Source organism: Ammospiza caudacuta, chromosome Z (genome assembly GCF_027887145.1).
Source record: "Ammospiza caudacuta isolate bAmmCau1 chromosome Z, bAmmCau1.pri, whole genome shotgun sequence".
NCBI classification, from domain to species: domain Eukaryota; kingdom Metazoa; phylum Chordata; class Aves; order Passeriformes; family Passerellidae; genus Ammospiza; species Ammospiza caudacuta.
Genome location: NC_080632.1, coordinates 51979434 through 51999183, shown reverse-complemented (window position 1 = coordinate 51999183; position 19750 = coordinate 51979434). Strand labels below are relative to the sequence as shown.

General features: G+C 39.5%; 2 protein-coding genes across 2 annotated transcripts in view; one reads left to right on the top strand and one right to left on the bottom strand.

The window, feature by feature from the left end:
- The window catches only part of DHX29 (DExH-box helicase 29), a 29142-nt gene extending 13456 nt beyond the window's left edge, over window positions 1–15686 (bottom strand). The window contains exons 1-17 of the mRNA XM_058823320.1: window positions 15487–15686; window positions 13001–13074; window positions 12077–12190; window positions 11387–11516; window positions 10875–11017; window positions 9885–10010; window positions 9315–9441; window positions 8891–9052; window positions 7292–7457; window positions 6214–6337; window positions 5189–5785; window positions 4343–4486; window positions 4072–4248; window positions 3307–3447; window positions 1853–1997; window positions 1503–1623; window positions 474–558 (exon numbers count right to left, since the gene is read on the bottom strand). Of these exons, the coding sequence (XP_058679303.1) occupies window positions 474–558; window positions 1503–1623; window positions 1853–1997; window positions 3307–3447; window positions 4072–4248; window positions 4343–4486; window positions 5189–5785; window positions 6214–6337; window positions 7292–7457; window positions 8891–9052; window positions 9315–9441; window positions 9885–10010; window positions 10875–11017; window positions 11387–11516; window positions 12077–12190; window positions 13001–13074; window positions 15487–15658 (2748 nt within the window). The 5' untranslated portion in view covers window positions 15659–15686. The remainder of the gene's footprint in view (window positions 1–473; window positions 559–1502; window positions 1624–1852; window positions 1998–3306; window positions 3448–4071; window positions 4249–4342; window positions 4487–5188; window positions 5786–6213; window positions 6338–7291; window positions 7458–8890; window positions 9053–9314; window positions 9442–9884; window positions 10011–10874; window positions 11018–11386; window positions 11517–12076; window positions 12191–13000; window positions 13075–15486) is intronic.
- Window positions 15687–15975: 289 nt separating this feature from the next.
- The window catches only part of MTREX (Mtr4 exosome RNA helicase), a 43933-nt gene continuing 40158 nt past the window's right edge, over window positions 15976–19750 (top strand). Inside the window, exons 1-3 of the mRNA XM_058823415.1 lie at window positions 15976–16156; window positions 16835–16969; window positions 18073–18139. Of these exons, the coding sequence (XP_058679398.1) occupies window positions 16041–16156; window positions 16835–16969; window positions 18073–18139 (318 nt within the window). The 5' untranslated portion in view covers window positions 15976–16040. The remainder of the gene's footprint in view (window positions 16157–16834; window positions 16970–18072; window positions 18140–19750) is intronic.

Here is a 19750-nt window from a genome sequence, read left to right as displayed (position 1 = left end):
ATAATCTGACAATGAAAACCTACATGACTTGGAAAATGGTCTAGTTTTCCCCAAGGAGAGAAATTAAAAGTTAAGAAATAATTTCACATTCACATTTTGCTTTATAATCCACCACAATTACTGCTTAGTACCTGCCAAAATTGATCAATATTTAATTACATAGTTTGGCAGTAAATAAAATAGTATTTCTCCAAGATAAAAGCCATAGTTACTGGCTAACAATAGTTAATATACAGGTAAGTAATAATTAAGGAAGATTACAGAAAAATTTTAGGTTTAAGAATTTGTCCAATACTGTCAACATTTCCACAGCATATTATCTTCTATCCATTACAGACCACTAAATCAGAATTGTTTTTTGCAGTGAGGAAATTCTAGGAACACCCAGCTGTTGTTTAATTCTGTATGATAACAATTCAGAGTTGCACCCACAGAAAATTTCTCTTTTCAGTTGTGAACTTTGTGAATATTACCTTTCTAATACCAAGGGGAGGTATTGTAAATGCAGCTGCTTGATCTTGTGTTGAAAGAACAGAATGCAAAGCTATCAATCTGTGCCTAGAACAAGAAATTGTAAAAATAAATACACATTTATCAAATAACATGGAGTAAAAATATAAGACCAGTATAATGACAACATGTGGAGAAGGATACACAATCAAACGAGTAAAACTTTGTATGATTACATATGAAAGTCTGCTTCATTGTTTTATTACAATAGCTACAAAAAATAACCTAATTAGTTCATTGGGATGTTCTCCCATTCAGTAAAAATAGTAATGCAGAACTGCTTGTTACTTTACAATAACAGTCTAGCAATAAAGGGAGCTACCTGTTTGTAAACCCAGGTTCTTTAAATTGTGCTTCCGAGAAAATGACCGTAACAAATACGTGCAACTTTGAGTAATAGAGGTCTCTCATTGAGACAACCACAGAGACTGGTGCTTTCCTTCTCTTCCAGACCTTTACACCTCAGTCCATCCACAAATATTTAGCATTTGACTGCAATTGTTCCTTTTATGCAGTTGTGCTGCTAACTTTTAGTTATCCCAAAAAAATTTTGAAATTATCTGTCACTACAACCCTAGGCCATTTCTCTTGGTAGATGCAGGTGCTCTAGGGCTCTTCTCAGGAAGTAGTCACTTCCATGTAAACAGTAAGCCACATAAATCTGTATCCCAGGTATGGCAACTTCCATACCCTAAGAAGTGGAAAAGAAGTAGTCAAGTGCTTTTGATTACATAAATTTGTTGAAGAATAAAATAGAAAGCAATGGAAGAAAATGTACCATACCATTCCTAAGTATCTGTCATTGTTGCTTGAATAACTTTTAGACTATAGCAGTAAGAGTACATTTGCATTGTAGTAGAAGTACATTTGTAGCACCATTAGCTCAGAGGCATAACTTTCACTTGCCTTTTACAAGAATAGCAAACATTAATGTATATGTTTGTTGTGTTGTAACATAAGAGTATTAACTTTATAAAAAATATCTGCATTACCTGTCGTGCAAGTTAAATCTTCTGTCAGTTGAAATGAGATCATACAGCTGCTGGATATGAGCAAGGCCTGGTAAAAAGATCAGCACAGCACCTTCAATATTCTTGAACTGGGGACTTCTATCTGCAAAATAACAGCGCAAGCACATAGATAGGTAAAACAAACATGCATGGCAAGCAGTTTCACAGAACAACAGGAACAAATGCTAGGCCCCGTGGTTAATGCTTCTTAGGATCTTTCCTATGACAATGAAATCAAGTACTTTATTATAGAAGTAGTAGAAAGCAGTGGAAAATAAATCCAAAGGACAACCCCAAGTACATAAACTTCTTAAGAAGTGGACTAGAAGTACCTAAGTATGCAAGCAACTCCAAAATAAGTTCAAGGTTGATCTTGTAAGGGTTCATATATAAGATAGCCTGCTGTGTACGATTGCTATACTTCGCATAGTAAGTAGTCAAATTGATACCAGATCCAGACTGGATTGGGATATACTCCTAAAAAACAAGAGTAAGCAGAAAAAAAAAAAATCACATTCTTAGTATTTTAGAGGAACATAAAGAGCAGAAGGTGAATTTGCCACTCACTTGAAACAGAGATTGGGATAACAGAAATTTAACTAATTTCCCACCAAAACCTGTGTGAGTTAGATTAAATCACAACCACTTACATAATGTGTAGAAGTATCTACAACTGTTAAAAGACATTCCAGATTCTAAGAAAAGGTAAATATTAAAGTGTCTCCAAGAGGTAAACAGTTCCCGGGTCCATATCTGGCATTCAACTGGTATCAGTTCAAACTGGGATAACAAGATGTATACTCTTCTTTCAAAACTCCTAATTTGGGGTGTAAGAAATTCGTTTCACCTTTTCCCTCTCCCTTACTTCACCCTTCTCAACTAATGCTTGCAAGGAAAATTAAGAATGAACTAGGTGGCAACTCCTGCAATGTTTTGGTACAGGAAAAGAGTTAGCAGGAGAGATATAAATTTGATTTTTTTCTAGACATCTTACACACCTAGTTTCTAAATTAACTGGCACTACTGTAAACTACTTCATTGTTACTCAATACACTTAAGGAAGCTTGACACCACATATCCTTCTGTACTGAAGGAAAACAATCAGTAGAGCACACCAGACTATTTTTCAACAGACATGTAAGTGCTTGATTGTAGCAAGCTAAATTTTCAGAAGTTTTACAAAGCAAATCTTTGGTATCCTCCAAAAAATACATAGTCTAGATTAACAGCCTAAGTTGCCAAAGTCAGATGGCACTGATAGAATTTCCCCTTAAAGAGTTTTGATCCAAAAGCACATACAGCTGTCACTGCAGAGTACCTAAAGATTAACCATAACCTGTTAAACTAATGAGGTCTATACAACAATCTCAGGTAAATCATCTCCTTTGGCATGCCAAGTTGGAGGATCTTGGGAGTCTTTTAGCTAAAGAAGGATAAAGCCTTTTCTCTTCTGTTGTTAAGTCACTACGTAGGAGAATTCTTCAAGGAAAAAAAAATGGTTTCCCTGCTGCTGCTTATACACCCAGAGCTGGTAATCTACAAGAGACCTCAATGTCAAATACAATGTCAGCAAAAGCAAGACAACTATATAGGAGTTGGAGCAAAAAGGGTGAAGCATTCATAAATATTAGTAGGAGTGCCATTGTGTCTGTTTTTTATAAACTGAGTATCAAATATTCATTTGGTATTTTACAATCCAACCACAATAAATTCAAAGGAACTAAAATGATTAAATAATAAAAACTCCCAAAAGGTTCCAAGACAAAACTAAAAGTGCCTGTTTTACCTGGTGCTTTGTAGTGCTTCCTCCTTTACCCGTAAAATTTATTGTTACTTCCTCCTCCTCCTCCAAGAACTTCTGACAATATTCTGAGTCCTTCTCCAGAACATAGCCAGTTGCTTCAATTACATCTTCAACATGGAAAATCTTTAGTGAAAATTCAAAGAAAAAACATCAGGCACATAAAAAACTAATCAGCAACTTTTTTCATTTTTTAAATCTTGTGTAACAAAGTTGACCAGGGCCTTAATGTTGTAATAAATCTTGCACATTTCAACAAAAACTGTCATGATTTTTGAAAACCTAATCTTGGAGCTGCTAAAAGTTTGTTAATGGGCTTCTCCACCTGATCACTACATAACCTTTACCATAACCTACATAATACACATAAGAAAAACTAATACGTATTATAACTTAAAACTTATGCATAAGAATGCAGTCACAAAGTTACAGGGGGTGTGAGAAGAATTCTTTAATGCTTTCCTTTCTACCTAAGTTGAACAGACAAAAATCCAAGCGTAACTGAGGGACTGACTGTAACCAATAAATCCATCGCAAAAAATAGTACAGTTATGTACTCCAAAGCCCTGAAGCTATTCTTTATTTCCATAAAAGAAAATGGACTACAAGTCCTTGAAATACTTATTGTAAGATCTATATTTCTGGTCAAAAAAAAAAAAAAAAGTGATATATTATTTAGATACTAACTAGGCAAACACTGTATACATATATACAAAGTATCCTGCATAATCAAAATAAACATCTACCTACCTCAACTGGGTAGCTTCTCCCCGAGATCCTTAAAATGGGACAGTGTGAGAAATAGCTGGAAAACTTCTCACTGTCTACAGTGGCACTCATTAAAATCAGGTGCAGGTCTGAGCGTTTATGCAAGATCTCTCTCAGAATAACTAGCAAGAAATCAGACTGGACACTTCTTTCATGTACCTAGAATTACAAAAATAGATCTATAGCAAGAATTTAGTACAGATCAAGGCCCAGAATAACTGTAATTTCTGCAGAATAGTAAAGAACTGATAACCTCATCAACAATAATATGAGATATACTTGACAGAAGACCATCTTCTTGAAGTTTCCGAAGCAGGACACCTGTTGTACAGTACAGCAGTCTGGTGGCTTCTCCTGTTCTTGATTCCATACGAATTTGATATCCACACAGGGAGTTCTTAAAAAAATACATTAAAATATAGAATAACTGAAAATAACATACAAGCTAACAACATTCAAAATTAGGTGAAATTTAATATCTCTCAGATTCAGATACTGACCAAATTTGCTAATTAAGTAGTATAGTGAATGACTGCCACACTTCCTCACAAGTACTTTACCTTGTTGAGAAAGGAAAAAATAATGAAATTTATGCAGAGCGGCAAAGAACTGATAAAATCAGGGTTGTTTTCAGGACTCTGACAATTTCACAAATATTTCCGTACAAATTGCCCTAACATATACAGCCCTTCGGTTTTCATCAAGTAACAAAATAACTTATGCTGGAAAGGGCCCCTCTCAAAGCAGGGCTCCACTCAAGGCCAGACTGGATTGTTCAGAGCCTTATTTGGGGGACTTTGCTTCATCCCTAGTGGTAGTGACACAACAGCCTCTGGGCAATCTGCTCAAATCTTTGACCATTCCATATATGAAACATTGTTGCTTTATATCAGCCTCTGAAGAATTCAGGAATCATATACGGATATCTACAGGTTCACAGGTGACAAGAGAAAAAGAAACAATGGACATACCAAGAAGTCCTTTTCAAGAGAAAATAACATCTATTTGTTTGGTTGTATAAGAAATAATGTTCTCACTTTTTGCCAACAATCCAGCCCCCTGTATTTGATCAGGACAAAGGAATTAAGACACTTCTTACTTTTCCTCCTGGTCCTGATTCACAGCCTAGCTCTTCACAAACCCTTGTTGCCAGACTCACTGCTGAGATTCTTCGGGGTTGTGTGCAAACAATGTTACATTTTTTTGATCCTTCATCTAGCAACAAGTCTTCCAATAAGAAATGGGGCACCTGGGTACTCTTCCCACTGCCTGTTTCACCAGCGACAACAACTACTCGATGTTTTTTAAGAGTTTCTACAATTGAGTATCTGTGCTTAAACACAGGTAACTCCTGCCTCTCTTTCAGAAGCCTCTGGTATCTAGAGGAACTCTGCAGCTTCCTAAACAAATTCCTTGAAGGTTCCAAATTATCTGCATCTGAGGTCTCAAGGGAGAGACTGCTGAAGTCCTCATCAGGAACCAAGTTTTCCCAGGAATCTTCAGGACCCTCAGATAGTCTTGGCTCGTTTTCAGACTGTAGCTGCTGCTGCTGTTTCAGTTTGTTTAACAATTTAGCAATAAAGGTATCACGCGGTTTGTTGGTTTCTATCTTGCTTTCCTCTTCCTTTTTCTTTTCAATATCCCTCCATTCTAGCCAGACATCTCGGTAAGTAGGAGGCAGCAACTGATGAACTGACTTCCAGTGAAAAAAGCAGAAAAAATTATGTTATCTACTACTTAGCAACATCACTATTTTTAGTATTTTATGTGTAAACAAACTCAAATGTCAAAAGATTTGACAAAAAACAAATAGGAAACCATTCTAAATACAGAAACTATGAAAGCAGTAAAATAAATGTCAACAATATGTCTTTATTAGCTTTCAGTTTTTACAAGTCTGAAAGTATAGCTTTAACAAAAATATCTTTTCTGTATGCTGCAAAGCATACACACAATTAGATAAAAACATGAGATGTGTATGGAATGAGAATATGTAATGGAAGCAAAGAATTTAATGGGAAATACTACATGAAACTATTTTTACAACCCAACTAAAGATACTATAGCAAAAAAGTGCAGAAGCAGATTTGAGGCCAAGAACAGTAATGCTGCTAAGAAACTTACCTGTCCTTTGGTTAAATGGTAGAGTGCCAAAGTAGCAGCTAGATGTTGTGCTTGCATACTATCTTCTGTTACGATTGTAGGACACATTGCCATTACATCATCTGATGACTTGATAATCCTGACCCTTAAAGAAAAATTTCAAAAGCAGTTATCTCAATTTTCTGCAACCAGTATAAACAGAAAATACCTGCAATGATGTTACATTTTCAGCAAATATTCCAGGAGTGAATTTGTGGGTTTTTTTTTATATTTTATAAACATCTCAATTTTCTTCAAGTCAGAAGCATTTATATATATAGAGATTACCACTAAAGTTAGGTGCTTTGGAAGAAGGACCCAATGTAACTAGTTAGGATAGATCAAGATGACTTTCAACAGCCTACCAAGATGCAAACATCTGTTTAACAGATAAACAGCAGTCAGAGCAGGAGCAAAATTTATCATATTCTTAGGGATGGCAGTCTGTTAGTAGTTTTCAGCTTGAGCAAGAAAACAAGCTCTTTCACTTGGTTCCTTCAAGAAACATTGCTTATTTATAACTTTGTGTCTGTTTTATTCATATATGGTAACATTCTACTCTACAACTCTGTATTTTAGACTTGATTTCGAAAAAAAAATTTAAGATACTGCACTGTTTTGCCCATAAATTTATGGTACCTTTGACACAAATTTTTAACTTCCACTTTATTTTAAACAATTTTCAGAAGGGTTTTGGTATTCATAAACTTGAATCTCTGATTTAATATTTTACTTTGAATAAGAATACCAAACATAAATTGTTCAAATCCATCTCATAAGGGTGCTTCAGACTAATCTTTCATCCAGCAGTACACAAATAAAAATAAGATTCTACTGAATGAACTCATAAAGCAGGAATAAGGGTTTTTTGTGATTTTGTCTAGGCTAAGCATCATTTCTGCAGAGCTATCCAGAGTAAAATACCTCCCTGATGGACTAACAAAGAGTTTGGGTTAAACACTGTATTGATATAAATCTCTATTCACAAGAGAGAATTGCAGAGATATTTTATTTTCAAATGAACCAAAAGGCAAATGTAAAGATTACAGGAAATACATACCTACATTTCCAATATTTTCCAACAGGAATTTTTTCGAAAGAAGGATTTGGGCTCTTTGGAAAATTCTTTCTGCACCAGTCAATCAAAAACTGTTTTGGAGATTTACCAGTCCAGCTTCGAGCACTATAATCAAAATTTCTTATATCTAGTGGATCTCTCTTTTTCACTGTAAGAGCAGAAAAATACATTCTAAATCCTCCTAAAATCTATTTTACAGTCCTTTGAAGTAATTTTTACCTTTTATTCACATATATTTTACTAGATAGCACAATTTTCTGAAATATTTTGCAGAAATACAGGTATTGATGCTACATCACAGAAACTTCTGCTTTTCCTACAGAAGTATCTGGCAGAAAATTAATTACAGTATTTTGTTATCTTTGATCATCCAGTAATTTTAGAAGTTTCATTAAAGTCTGGTTATTAGAAAATATTTTAATAGTTTGAAGATTTACAATGAAAAGAGTTTAAAAATATGAGAGTGCAACTGAAACAGCAACTAGCCCTACAACTGAAAAAAATAAAAAAGAAATCTAATTTTTAAGACATGACAGCATGACAAAAATAGCTTTCAATGTAATCTGCTAAAACAAGTACAGATCCTTTAAAGTCAGCTTGGTCAGTGAGACAGACTGTATGCAGATGACACTCAGTAGGGTGGGAGTGTTGATCTGCTGGAGGGCAGGGAGGCTCTGCAGAGGGATCTGGGCAGGCTGGATCATGGCTGAGGCCAATGGTGTGAGGTTCAACAAGGCCCAGTGCCAGGTCCTGCCCTTGGGTCACAACAGCCCCAGGCAGTGCCACAGGCTGGGGCAGAGTGGCTGGAAAGGAGCTGGGGGTGCTGGTGACAGCAGCTGGACATGAGGCAGGCTGTGCCCAGGGGGCCAAGAAGGCCAATGGCATCCTGGCCTGGATCAGCAATGCTGTGGCCAGCAGGGCCAGGGCAGGGATTGTCCCCCTGTGCTGGGCCCTGCTGAGGCCACACCTCCAGTGCTGTGTCCAGGGCTGGGCCCTCACTGCAGGAAAGGCCCTGAGGGGCTGGAGAGAGCCCAGAGAAGGGCAATGGAGCTGGGGCAGGGTCTGGGGCACAAGTGCTGTGAGGAGCAGCTGAGGGAGCTGGGGGTGTTTGTCCTGGAGAAAAGGAGGCTCAGGGGGGACCTTATCACTCTCTACAGCTGCCTGAAAGGAGGCTGTGGCCAGCTGGGGTCAGTATCTTCTCCCAGGCAACCAGGGAACCATTGCCTCAATCTGCATCAGGAGAAGTTCATGCTGGACATTAGGAGGGATTTATTCACAGAAAGGGTTGTCAAGCATTGGACTGGGCTGCCCAAGGAGGTGGTGAAGTCACATCCCTGGAGGCATTTAAGGAACAAATGAACTTTACAGCCAGTGCCATAGTCTAGTGGACACGATAGTTTTTGAACACAGGCTGGACTCAATCCCAGAAGTCTTTTCCAAGCTAATTGGTTCTGTAATAGTTCACAATCCTTTCCCACAATCAGAGCTTTTTCACTCAGTACTGCAAACCTAGCAAAACAAGAACTAATTCTGGAAATTTGTGGTATGATTCAAGCTCATACTGAACTACTTCCAACGCACCTTTGTCTTCCTTTGCAGCACCATCAGGTTTTTCAAGCAAACTCAAGTTCAAAGTGGTCTCCTGAGGTTGAGATGAGGGAGTTTTTTTCTTTTCATTTTGCTGTTGGTTTGAAATCTTTATAGCTGGGTTAAATACTGGATGTTCCTCAAGTGCTGCCATTTCTATCAGAGAGAACATAACTTATACCCATGAACTGCTTAAGAAACAACTGTAATAATTCATACTGAGTACCCAAAACCAGAACTAGTGAAATTTTACTGGCTTTTTAGAACTTGACCAAGAAAGAACAAATTCAGAAAAGCCTTCATTTCACAAAGTGGCATAAAAGGTAACGAAATTATCTTTAATTCAACTTGACTCCAAGATTTAATTGCCTAACAAACATGCAGACCAGAAAAACACAGGCAACTTGCATAGCTCTACCTTGCTGAATTCTTCTTATTTTTTCTTGTGCTGTCTTCTGGCCTTGCTTGTCTTTGTCTTGCTTGGAGATGCTTGCTTGTTCTTTTGCTTCTGAAAGCTTGGCAGACAGATGTATATACCTCTCATTCTATTTCAAACAGAATTATTAATTACAAGTTGAATATGGTATGCTTGTCACTTTCAATGACCTTCATGACAAAGTGCAGGTTTTTTACCCTTTATACCAAGCTTATGCAATTAGTTTTTATTTAATTAACAGTCAAAATCTCCCAGAATTTGATAGTAACTCACTCAATCTAATGGAAATGCATTTTAAATTTTTCTTTCCCAAACACGACATTCAACATTTTCAACACAGTACAAATAATAAGGGAAAGGAAAAACAACTTAGAAAAGAAGAAGCTTCAACAGGTTTTCCTTCAATACCGTGATACATTACTGGTAACATAAAAACATTTTCAATCCCCAATTTATAACACACAAATTTGTAACAAACAGATCCACCATTTGCAGATGTACCAGACATATCAGTTTTTAGAAAGACTCCCATGAAGTATTATTCTGTCTTACTGGGTCAAATTTTTCTTCATCTGTCTCTTTCACAGACTCATCCTTCTCTTCATCACTCTGTTGCTCGGCGTACTGCAAAATCCATTCCTTCATAGTCAATTCTTTCCCTTTCCTCACATTTGTTTCCTAAAAGCAATATAAGTTAAAAGTAATGATAATGTAAGTGAAAGCAATGCTTTCTTCTGCCAGTACCTAGGAACTACTATAAAGGTTTTATACATACATATATATATATATATATGACAAGAAAGAAAGCTTTCCCAACCAGGGTGAATATTGCACTATACATCTAAACAGATCTTAACACTAGAATAACTATAATTACAATAAGGAATGAAACCCTTTGCAGGGCATTTGTTTTGTTTTAGATTTAATCTGGTTTAAGATTAAATGCCCACAAAAATTGAAACACTGACAGCACACAGGCAAACTTAAACCCTCATAAAATCATATAGAGTGCCACATATACATAAACAGAATAAACCCATTATAGGAGAAAATTAGGAAATTAAACAATAGAATTATAGAACGGCTTGTGTTGGGAGGGACCTTAGAGGTTATCAAGTTCCAACTCCCCTGCTATAGGCTGGGACACCTTTTACTAGGCCAGGTTGCTCAGAGCCGCATCCAACCTGGCCTTAAACACTGCAAGGGATGGGGCATCAGCAGCTTCTTAGGACAACCTGTTCCAGTGTCCCATCATTCTCACAGAAAAGAATTTCTTCCTGATACCTAATCATAATCTCATGAGATTCCCTGCGCTTTACCACAAAAATGAACTATGAAGAACCTTCTAGACTCAACAGGAAAAATACCTTTAAATTGCCATTCCACTAAAATTAAAATGCAGGTTTACAATTATTAATCACACAACATTTTCATAAGCTTTCCACATCAGCACTGGAAATCAATGCAACTCCTGTATTTTAGAAAGTTTTATTGTCTCTTCCCTCACGACCCAAGTAACTACCGATTAGATTCTCAGATTACCTTAGTTCCAGGGCCATTTTCTTTCTTTTTGTTATCTTCTAAGTGAGGTGGCATTCCACACTTTGACACAGAAGAACAAAATTTTGCTCTAGGTTTCTGTTCCTGTTCTTCAAATTGCTGGCTAAAACCTTCAGGCAAGGCATCTTCAAAATAAAAAAAGAAAAAACATGTCACAGAAAATAATAATAATTACAGGAAAATACTTTAAACTCTGTTAGGAACCAACTAGAAGAACACAAACTCAAATAAAAGTTAGGTTTTAGCATTTATATAAAATAGTTTATTTGCTCGTTGGAAATTCACAGAACTCCAAGTGTAGGAACGGGAAGACCACAAGACTTCCTGCACTAGAATACAGAACCAGTCAGCCGTGCATGTAGGAGAGGAACACTGTTGCAACTACTAGTCTTAGAGGAACATTGTATTTAATTACTATTGTGAAGTAATAATGCTACTGCTTAGCAGGTCCTATATCTCTTCTGTAAAAAACTATTTTCTGTAACCATACTCACCATTGGGAAGGTTTAAACAAAGCCAATCAAGTGCAGAGTGAAGATCACCCCCATATAAAAGTGTATTTTTCATTGCTTCTTCAATGTGTTCAGTCTTGAAAGAGAATCTTTGTAAAGCCATGTATACATCCTATAAATAAAAGAGCTAAAAAGATTAGGATTTAATCTAGCAATCTAATATAGCCTTCCAAAGTTCTATTTCTCACATATCAGAAAGCCAGCATTAAAGGGAAACAAACACCGTGCATTAATGTAACAGAAAATTCTGTTTTGCATAATTAATATTTTCTTTTTAAATATGCAAGCATAGGTATCAATAAATCTAGATTCCTGCCTCTCTCTCCACAATGTGTTTTCTAGCTAAATAAAGACATACCTCCAATTTTCCAGGTACATAGAGTAAAAAATGTAGGAGACCTAAAACATTCAGATTAAGTATTATCCCTCTATCTTGTCTGAAAGCTCTTGATTTTAGTTCCTGAATCCATAAAAATGTGCCTTTCTTAATAAGCATACTCCTTGATTTCAGTGACTAATCATTAATACAACTACTGAAAAGCATGCTGTATTGGCTTGTGCCACACACAATACAATTATGTAATACACACAAGGGGAATACGACACTTGACAAAAATTAAAAAAGACAAACTATTCTAAATGAATAATGAAAAACAAGATTTTGAACTGTACCTGTAGTTTCTTTGCAGTCAGTCTTTTGGAAATCATTCCCTTGTCCTCATTTTGGTTTTTATGGTTATTAATCACATCGATAATCCTTTTCTCTAAACTACCATTTATCATTACCTGCAAAGAAAAAATGAGTTGATAAAAGTTAAACTTTGGAAGTTTTTATGACATGTCAACGCACTTCATTACTAAGGACGTAACAATGCAGAAATCCCTCTGCCATTCAAATTCCAATATTTCAAGCTTTCTGTAAGTGGCCTAAACTCTCACAAAAAGGACACTTTTTCTTCTGCAAGTTATACACTTTCACTTGAAATAGAAGAGTTAATTCCTTATTACCAAGAAAGCCAATTTACCTTTTAAAGGAAATTTAGTATGTTAAGGGAAATATTGTAAGCAAAATAAAATTTTACCAAAAAAAAAAACCAAAAAAAACCCAAGGCCTTTCTCCTCTGCTCACATAAAGTAATTTGAACATCAAGATGCAATCTGTGACATCCTCCTTCCAAAACACCTTTAAAAACAAATTTAGTATAATAATTCTTATGTTTGAAACTTTTCTAAAACATGAACCTATCTTTAGTTGCTACTAAGTTTGTTATATAAAATCTATATTCCTTCTCTGTCAGGAAGAAAGATCCATATGCACAGCAGAAGCCCAGACCTAACTCCTAAAATAGTCTTGCATGCAAAGTATTATTTGCTATTTTTTTAAAAAAAGACATTATTCTACTGTGGTAATTTACCCCTATTGCTTAAAGGACACTCAAAACCCTAAACAAAATCAAACTCTCAATGGTCAATTGTCTCATATATTAATGCAGTTTACACGCACAACCTAATACTGAAAAAGATCTGAAGAAATATTTACTCAGCTAAAGCAGTACTATGAAAATCAAAGTTGTTTTATGTAAAAAAGATACTTGCCTTAAGAACAGATTTATCTAGATTTGCAGCAGCATTGGAATCTGTTGTTGAACCAAAACTGTAAGTTTTTGGACCTGCAAATTGCAAATAACCATCAATTACACAAATCCCACAGAGAATATTGTTTAACATAGCTAAAGCAGACCTAACATAACACAAATAAGTGCAAACTGCCACATTAACTTGCCAGAAACTTGCAGGTACTTAACAACAACAATAATCAAGAAAGGCCTTGAACAAGGAATAGTGAAAAGGGCTATGACAAAATATAAAATTCAAAGGGTATAATGTGAGGACATGGGATTGACTGCTCACTCTCTGAACACTGAAAAAGAATTGCCAAATAGGGAAGCAAAATGATAATTTCAAAACAAAGTAAATGGTAGCTTCAAAACAAGCAAGGCTGTTGAGGATTTTTTATTACAAAGTGCATAGCTATGTAACAGAACCCTTTGCCACTAAAGCCACGGACTGTAGATATTTACTGAGGTCCAAGGGCAGAGAGAACAGCTTTGCAGTGAAGAAATCAAGTGACATGGGAGAGCATTGAAAAAAGAATTACATATGCTTCAGGGAGGCCCTACATGTCTGATTTGTACTTACCTAGGTATCTGCTTTTGTTCCCTACCTAGGAGAGAGCACTGGCTTACAGAAGCCTTTGGTCTGCTCTGGTCATTCCTAAATACTTTTCATTTAACAGGTATTAAAAAACCACACTCTAATTCACAAAACTATTTATCGTCATTAGAATGACAAGACACAGCTTGCTGTAGAATCCCATCGCTTTCAGAGCATGTGCACTGCGTCTGGTGCTGCACAGGCAGAAGGAAACCGAGCAAGGCCATAGCTTCCACCCCTCTGTGCAGCTGCACGCTGCTCCAGGAGGCACAGCTACCTCCCAACAGGTGGGCTGGCAGCTCATCCGTGCTGGCCTGCCTGCAGAACAGCTCTGGAAGGGCTTTGAGACCTGCTTTGAGACCACACCAGGTTTTGGTAACTGCGCTTCAGAAAAAGTACGGTCCCCTCTAATCAGGAGACACAAACAGCTGTCAGCACTCAGGATCTACTCACTGGCACTTACCAGAGGGCTCTTTGAAATATACCAAATTAGCTTTCATTTACGCTGACTAATTTTTCACCACAACCTGAGAGAGAAGCAGGTTATTTTCTGAAGAGGACTGAGCACCGTGGCTATTGGAGGAATGGAGGACACAAGAAATACAGAGTCCACATTTGTAAAAACAGAATGCATGAATAGGTTCAGGATGCTTATATGACCAGATTACAAGACTCTTTAACTGGTGGGGAACTCAGATGCCCTGGCTATTGCATGATTTGCCCATGTCTGCAGCAAAAGCTGTTCTAATGTTATATGGTATCTGAGCTGCTTCTGACAAACTTGGCTTGTTAAAAACAGGCATCCCATAGTGCTTCAGAATAATAGTTTTTCAAACTGCACTCAGAATAGCCATCCCTCATCTTATCTAACACAACAGAAGTGCCTCCAGCCCTGTAACAGGTCTTTCAAGGCAGAAAAAATCACCCAAAATAAATCCCCAATCCACATTATATTGACTTTGATAATATACAAAACAAATACATCAGATGCTCTGGGAAAGTGCTGTCCAAACAATTGCTTCACAGGAACTGCTGATAATCCAATAACAAGACTTTCTGTAATTAAACTCAACACATCAATCCCACCAAGACTTATCTGCTCAGGGACACCCCGAGAGCAGAACCACAGAATAGCTGTAGTTGGAATGGACCTCTAGAGATCATCCAACCCCATATGGCAGGATCACCTAGAGCAGGGGACACAGGAATGAATTCAGGTGAGTTCTGCATATCTCCAAAGAGGAAGACGCTGTGACCTCCCTGGCAGTCTGTTCCAGTGCCCTGCCACCCTCAGTGTACAGGAGCTCTTCCTCCTGTTGAGGTGAAACTTCGCATGTTACAGTTGTGCCTACTGCTGTTCATTCCGGGCACCACTGAAGAGAGTGGTGGCATCATCCTTTTAGCACGAATCTTTGAAATATTTATATACATTTCTGTGGGCCCCTCTCAGTCTTCTCTGCACTGGCCCAGCTCCCTCAGTCTCTCCTCATGAGCAGCCGCATCATCTTTCACTGGACCCCTCGCATTTGACCATCATCTTTCTTGTGGGGGGAGCCCACAACTGGACACAGACACCAAACGTGGCCTCATTAGGGCCAAGTAGACGGGGAAGAGTCCCCTCCTTTGACCAGCTAGACAGACAAGGCAGGCTGTAGCACAAGAGGAGCGGAGCAATTCCAGCTGCCTCTCCCGACGCTGGCAAACACCAGCCCCAAAGGCCGGCCCCTCCTGGTAACGCCGCGGTCGCGGCAGCCGCACCCCCAGGGGCCCCCTGAAGGCACTGCTCCTCCAGCCACGGTACCCTCAGTCCCCCTCTGGCACGGCACAGCGGGGCACGGCCGCTCCCGGGGCTCCGCGGGTCGCGGTACCTTGTTTGACACGCGGTTCCTTGGAGGCGGGCGCTGGTCGCGGCGGGGCGGTGCGGCTGCCGGGCTCCGCGGCCGCGGCCACCCCGGCCTGCGCGGCGCGAGCGCGAGCGGTGGCGGCGGCGGCCGCATGAGCCGCGCTGCCCGCGCGCTGCTTCTTGTTGCGGCCGCCCATGGCGGCCCCCGAGCTCTGCGCGCGCGCACATCCGGGCACCGCGGTCGGCGCTCCGCCGCCGCCTGCCATTGGCCAGCGCCCCCGGCGCACGCGCGCCGGCCGCGCGGCCTGCGTGGCCTGCGTCGGCTTTTCGCAGATCGCCTTCCGGGGGGGGAAGGGCCACGTGTGCGCCAAGGGGGAGCTGCGGAGGGGTTCGGCATCGGGACCGGGACCCAGACTCGGGCAGAAATCGAGATCGCCATCGAGCACGGGCCGTGTGGGCGGCTACTGGTGCCAAGGCCGACGGGAGCTCCCGTCACCCCTCAGGGGGCGGGATCGGAAGCGCCCTTCTCGCGCGAAGTGTGTGCCCTTCGCGGGGCATTGTGGAAGCGCGGCGGCTAAGATGGCGGAGGCCTTTGGGGATGAGCTCTTCAGCGTGTTCGAGGAGGACGCGGCCGCCGCTGCTTCTGGCGCCAAGAAGAGCAAAACGGGCCCCGCCGAGGGTGCCAGGAGGCCGGGGTAAGTGGCCGCTGTGGCGGCGGGGTGAGGGCTGTAGTGCTGGGCTCGGCTTCTTCCGGCGTGTTTGAGCTGCTGAACCCCTGGGGACTTCGGGAACGTGTGTCAGTGTCTGAAGGGAGGGTACTAGGGGGATGCAGCCATGCTCCTGATGGTTGTGCCGAGCAATCTGACAAGAGGTATCAGGCCGAAACTGATGCGCAGGAAGTTTTACCTGAACGTGAGGAAAAACTTCTTAAGTGTGTGGGTGACTGTGAACTGGAACAGATTGCTCAGAGTTTGTGGAATCTCTCTTACTGGACGTATTTAAGTCCCATCTGGATCCGCTCCTGTGCCATGTGCTCTAGGAGCGACCTGCTTGGGCAGGGAGGTTGGACCAGATGAGCCGCTGTGGTCGCTTCCAACCTGAGCCATTCTGTAATTTTGTGACCCATTTTCCCAGGATCCCTGGCTCTAAAGCTGTAGCCAGCTCTGGCTCTGTGGCCTACTGGGGAGTGTGGGGACCTGGTGGCCAGCTTGTCTGGGAACTGGTTGGAAATCCCACAGCTGTTTTTGTGGGTTAGGTTACCTGGGTTGTTCCCCAGATGCAGTGGGATCACACTTGCCCTTAAGAGTTTTTTTTCGTTGACAATACGTATATGAAGGAGGCAAATTTAAAATTTCTTCTGGTTTTTGTTGCAGGAAAAGATTGGAAGATAAACCTTCAGTACCAGCTGCAATAGTCAAGCCAAAAAGGGAGGCTGAGATTGATAGTACTGAAAATGTCATTTTGGGGAAAAAACCGAAATTTGAAGATGTTTTATCAGATGATTTTACGTAAGTGCTCAGCTTAATGTGTGAGGTAGTCCTAGCAAGCTGCCTTGACTAGCCATGTGCCAGTTGAGAACAGCTGATATGAAGGAGTTTTGCAGTGTTTTCCTGTAAAAAAGATGAATTTGTGCAAGTTTGGTTTTCCATTTTCTGTTTAAGTGAGAAAATGCTGCTAGTGCAGCCTCAGCAGTGATGAAATCTGGGTATATGTAAAATTACACTGCACACCTGTAGGCCTTTGCAGTATAAAATGTTCATGACTTTGTAATTACTCATTTGAGTCAGTGGTTTGTGGTCAAAGGCATTGTGTTGATTTCACACAGAGCAGGAGACGAGCTGGAAGCACATGGTAAGAGGCATGTGTTTGCTGTGTACCATGAGCTTGAAAGACATAGTTGGCTTGCAATACAGGAAAAAAAATTGGCAATTTGACAAGGCTTTTGAGGCATGTAAGGTGATAACTGCATTATCATTTGGTCTTTCATATAACTTTTGTAAAGTTCAGTGTCAGATTTCTGTGAGAAGTTCATGAGAAGACTTCTCAAAACACTGTAGAGAATAAGTGAATAGAAGCAAAACAGAACCAGAGCCAATATTTTACATAATTTTCTGTGTTAGTGGTATCGGTATAATGTGTACATCAGAAATCAAGAGTTTCATGGAAAGGGAGTCCAATCCCTTCTCATGGCCACAAGAGAAGGACCTGGTAAATGAAAGAGGGGCCTTGTCCTCAGGCAGGTGCTTGGGATGCTTTAAGCTGCCCTTACTCTGTGTTGACTAGTAGCATGAGTACAGGTCTTGAATTTTGTTTCATTATATCTTGAAAAAACTCCTCGTTTAATTATAAAATTTTATGTAAGTAGATGTGACTCAGGCGCGATTTTGTGGTGCAATTTTTGAATCAATAGCTACAGTAGACTTATATGGTTGCAAAATTTTAACTTTGAGGTAATAGTCCTGGTAGTAACCTCTGCAGCCTGTCTATGCCAAGACTGCATATCCGTTTTTTTATGTTGCAGTTAAAGCAGACGTGAAATTCAACATGTTCAGTTTTATATAAAACAGTATTTTTTAGCAGTCTTTGGTAATCCTAATTCATATCTTTTTAGTCTGACAGATCTGATGCCTCAGGTAAAGGTGCAGTCTGTGGAAACTGTTGAAGGTTGTACGCATGAGGTGAGTGCAGTGAAAAGTACATGAAAAATACACACAATAAGTTATAACAAGTCTGTATCATTGCCACTATAATAGTATTATTTATTCTTCTTGCAGTTATTATGTCGCAGAATCATAGAATTTTTTAGGTTGGAAAAGGCCTTTGAGGTCATTGAGTCCAAGCATTAACCTAGCACTGCCAGGTCCTCCCCTAAACCTTGTCCCCAAGTGCTACATTTACACATCTCTTAAGTGGCTTTAGTGATTATAACCACTTTCCTGGACAGCCTAATCCAATGCTTGACAACTCTTTTCTAATGTCCAGTCTCCGTGTTCACAGTTTAAGGTCATTTCATATTCTCCTTCTGCTTGTTACCTTGGAGGAAAAACTGCCCCCCACCTGGGGATGCCTCAGTGCTACAGAGTTGTTGTGGCCCAAGGGCAGGACCTGGGACTTGACCTTGCTGAATTTCACACCATTGGTCTTTGCTCATTGATCAGTCTGTCCTGATCCCTCTGCAGAGCTTTCCTGCACTCCAGCAGATACAATATTTCATACGGTATTTAAGACTGCGAGGAGTTTGAAGTCTGTATCTGACTGAGCATGCACAAAATGCACTTGGAAAATTAGTAGGGTATCTTACCAGAAGGAGTTTCAATCTACTTACAATATAGTGAGTGATTGTGAAAGAATTGATGGTAATATTGATAGGTTTCTGTATTAGTAAGGTAACAAGAGCATTTGAGAAGAAAAACCTACTGGTTGGTACAACGTGTTTTTCTCTTTGTAGTGTGATCAGTGCATTGAAGTATTCTTCTATTCTGGTTCAAGTATGAAAGACTTTCTTCTAAAGCTGATTACTGTTGAAAAATACGTTTTGGTAAAAATGGAAAATTACATTTTTTCATGTGCAAAGTAATAAAAGCTGTCCATTTTCAAATTGTGTTGATGGACATAAATACAAATGTGAAAAATGCAAACTATTAATGCTTTCTTAAATTAATGTTTTCTTGAAGCATCCTGCATCCATATATGACTATCAGAAAGAGTTTGTGTGAAAATCAAATGTGTAAATTTTAACTCCCTTGTACTGTTATGTCTTTTTATATTCTGTGCTATTTTCTTGATCTAGCTCAAGCTAGTTAGGGTCACATTCAAGGGCTCTGTATCATCAGACTTACATAATGAAGGAACTGTATATACACTTGCTGATCAGGGTTCTAAAGCTCGTGTGTGTAAATTTTTTGTTATTTTGAGATGTCTGTTAAAGGTTTGCCATCACTTAGTGACTGAAGAGAGCTTACATATTTAAAGTGAATAAATAATAGATATTGGCTTGGAATGGGAATGTTACCAGCATAAATAGTGTATTTGGAAAGGGATTATCAGTGTGAGCTCAGTAATTGCTTCGAATATCCACTGGCCAGGGCACTTGATGGTGTTTTGGCTGAAAAGCTACTGTTACAAGGCAGGTGAAGAAAAAATGTCTCTGACAAGACAGTAGGGCTATCAGAGGAGAGAGAGAAGCAGTGCTGCTTAGGTAGGAGAATATAAAGATTGATTGAAAAGCTCTTGAGAGGAAGGAATAATCCCTTGACACATGAGCTTGTAGAAACAGGATAACAGAAATT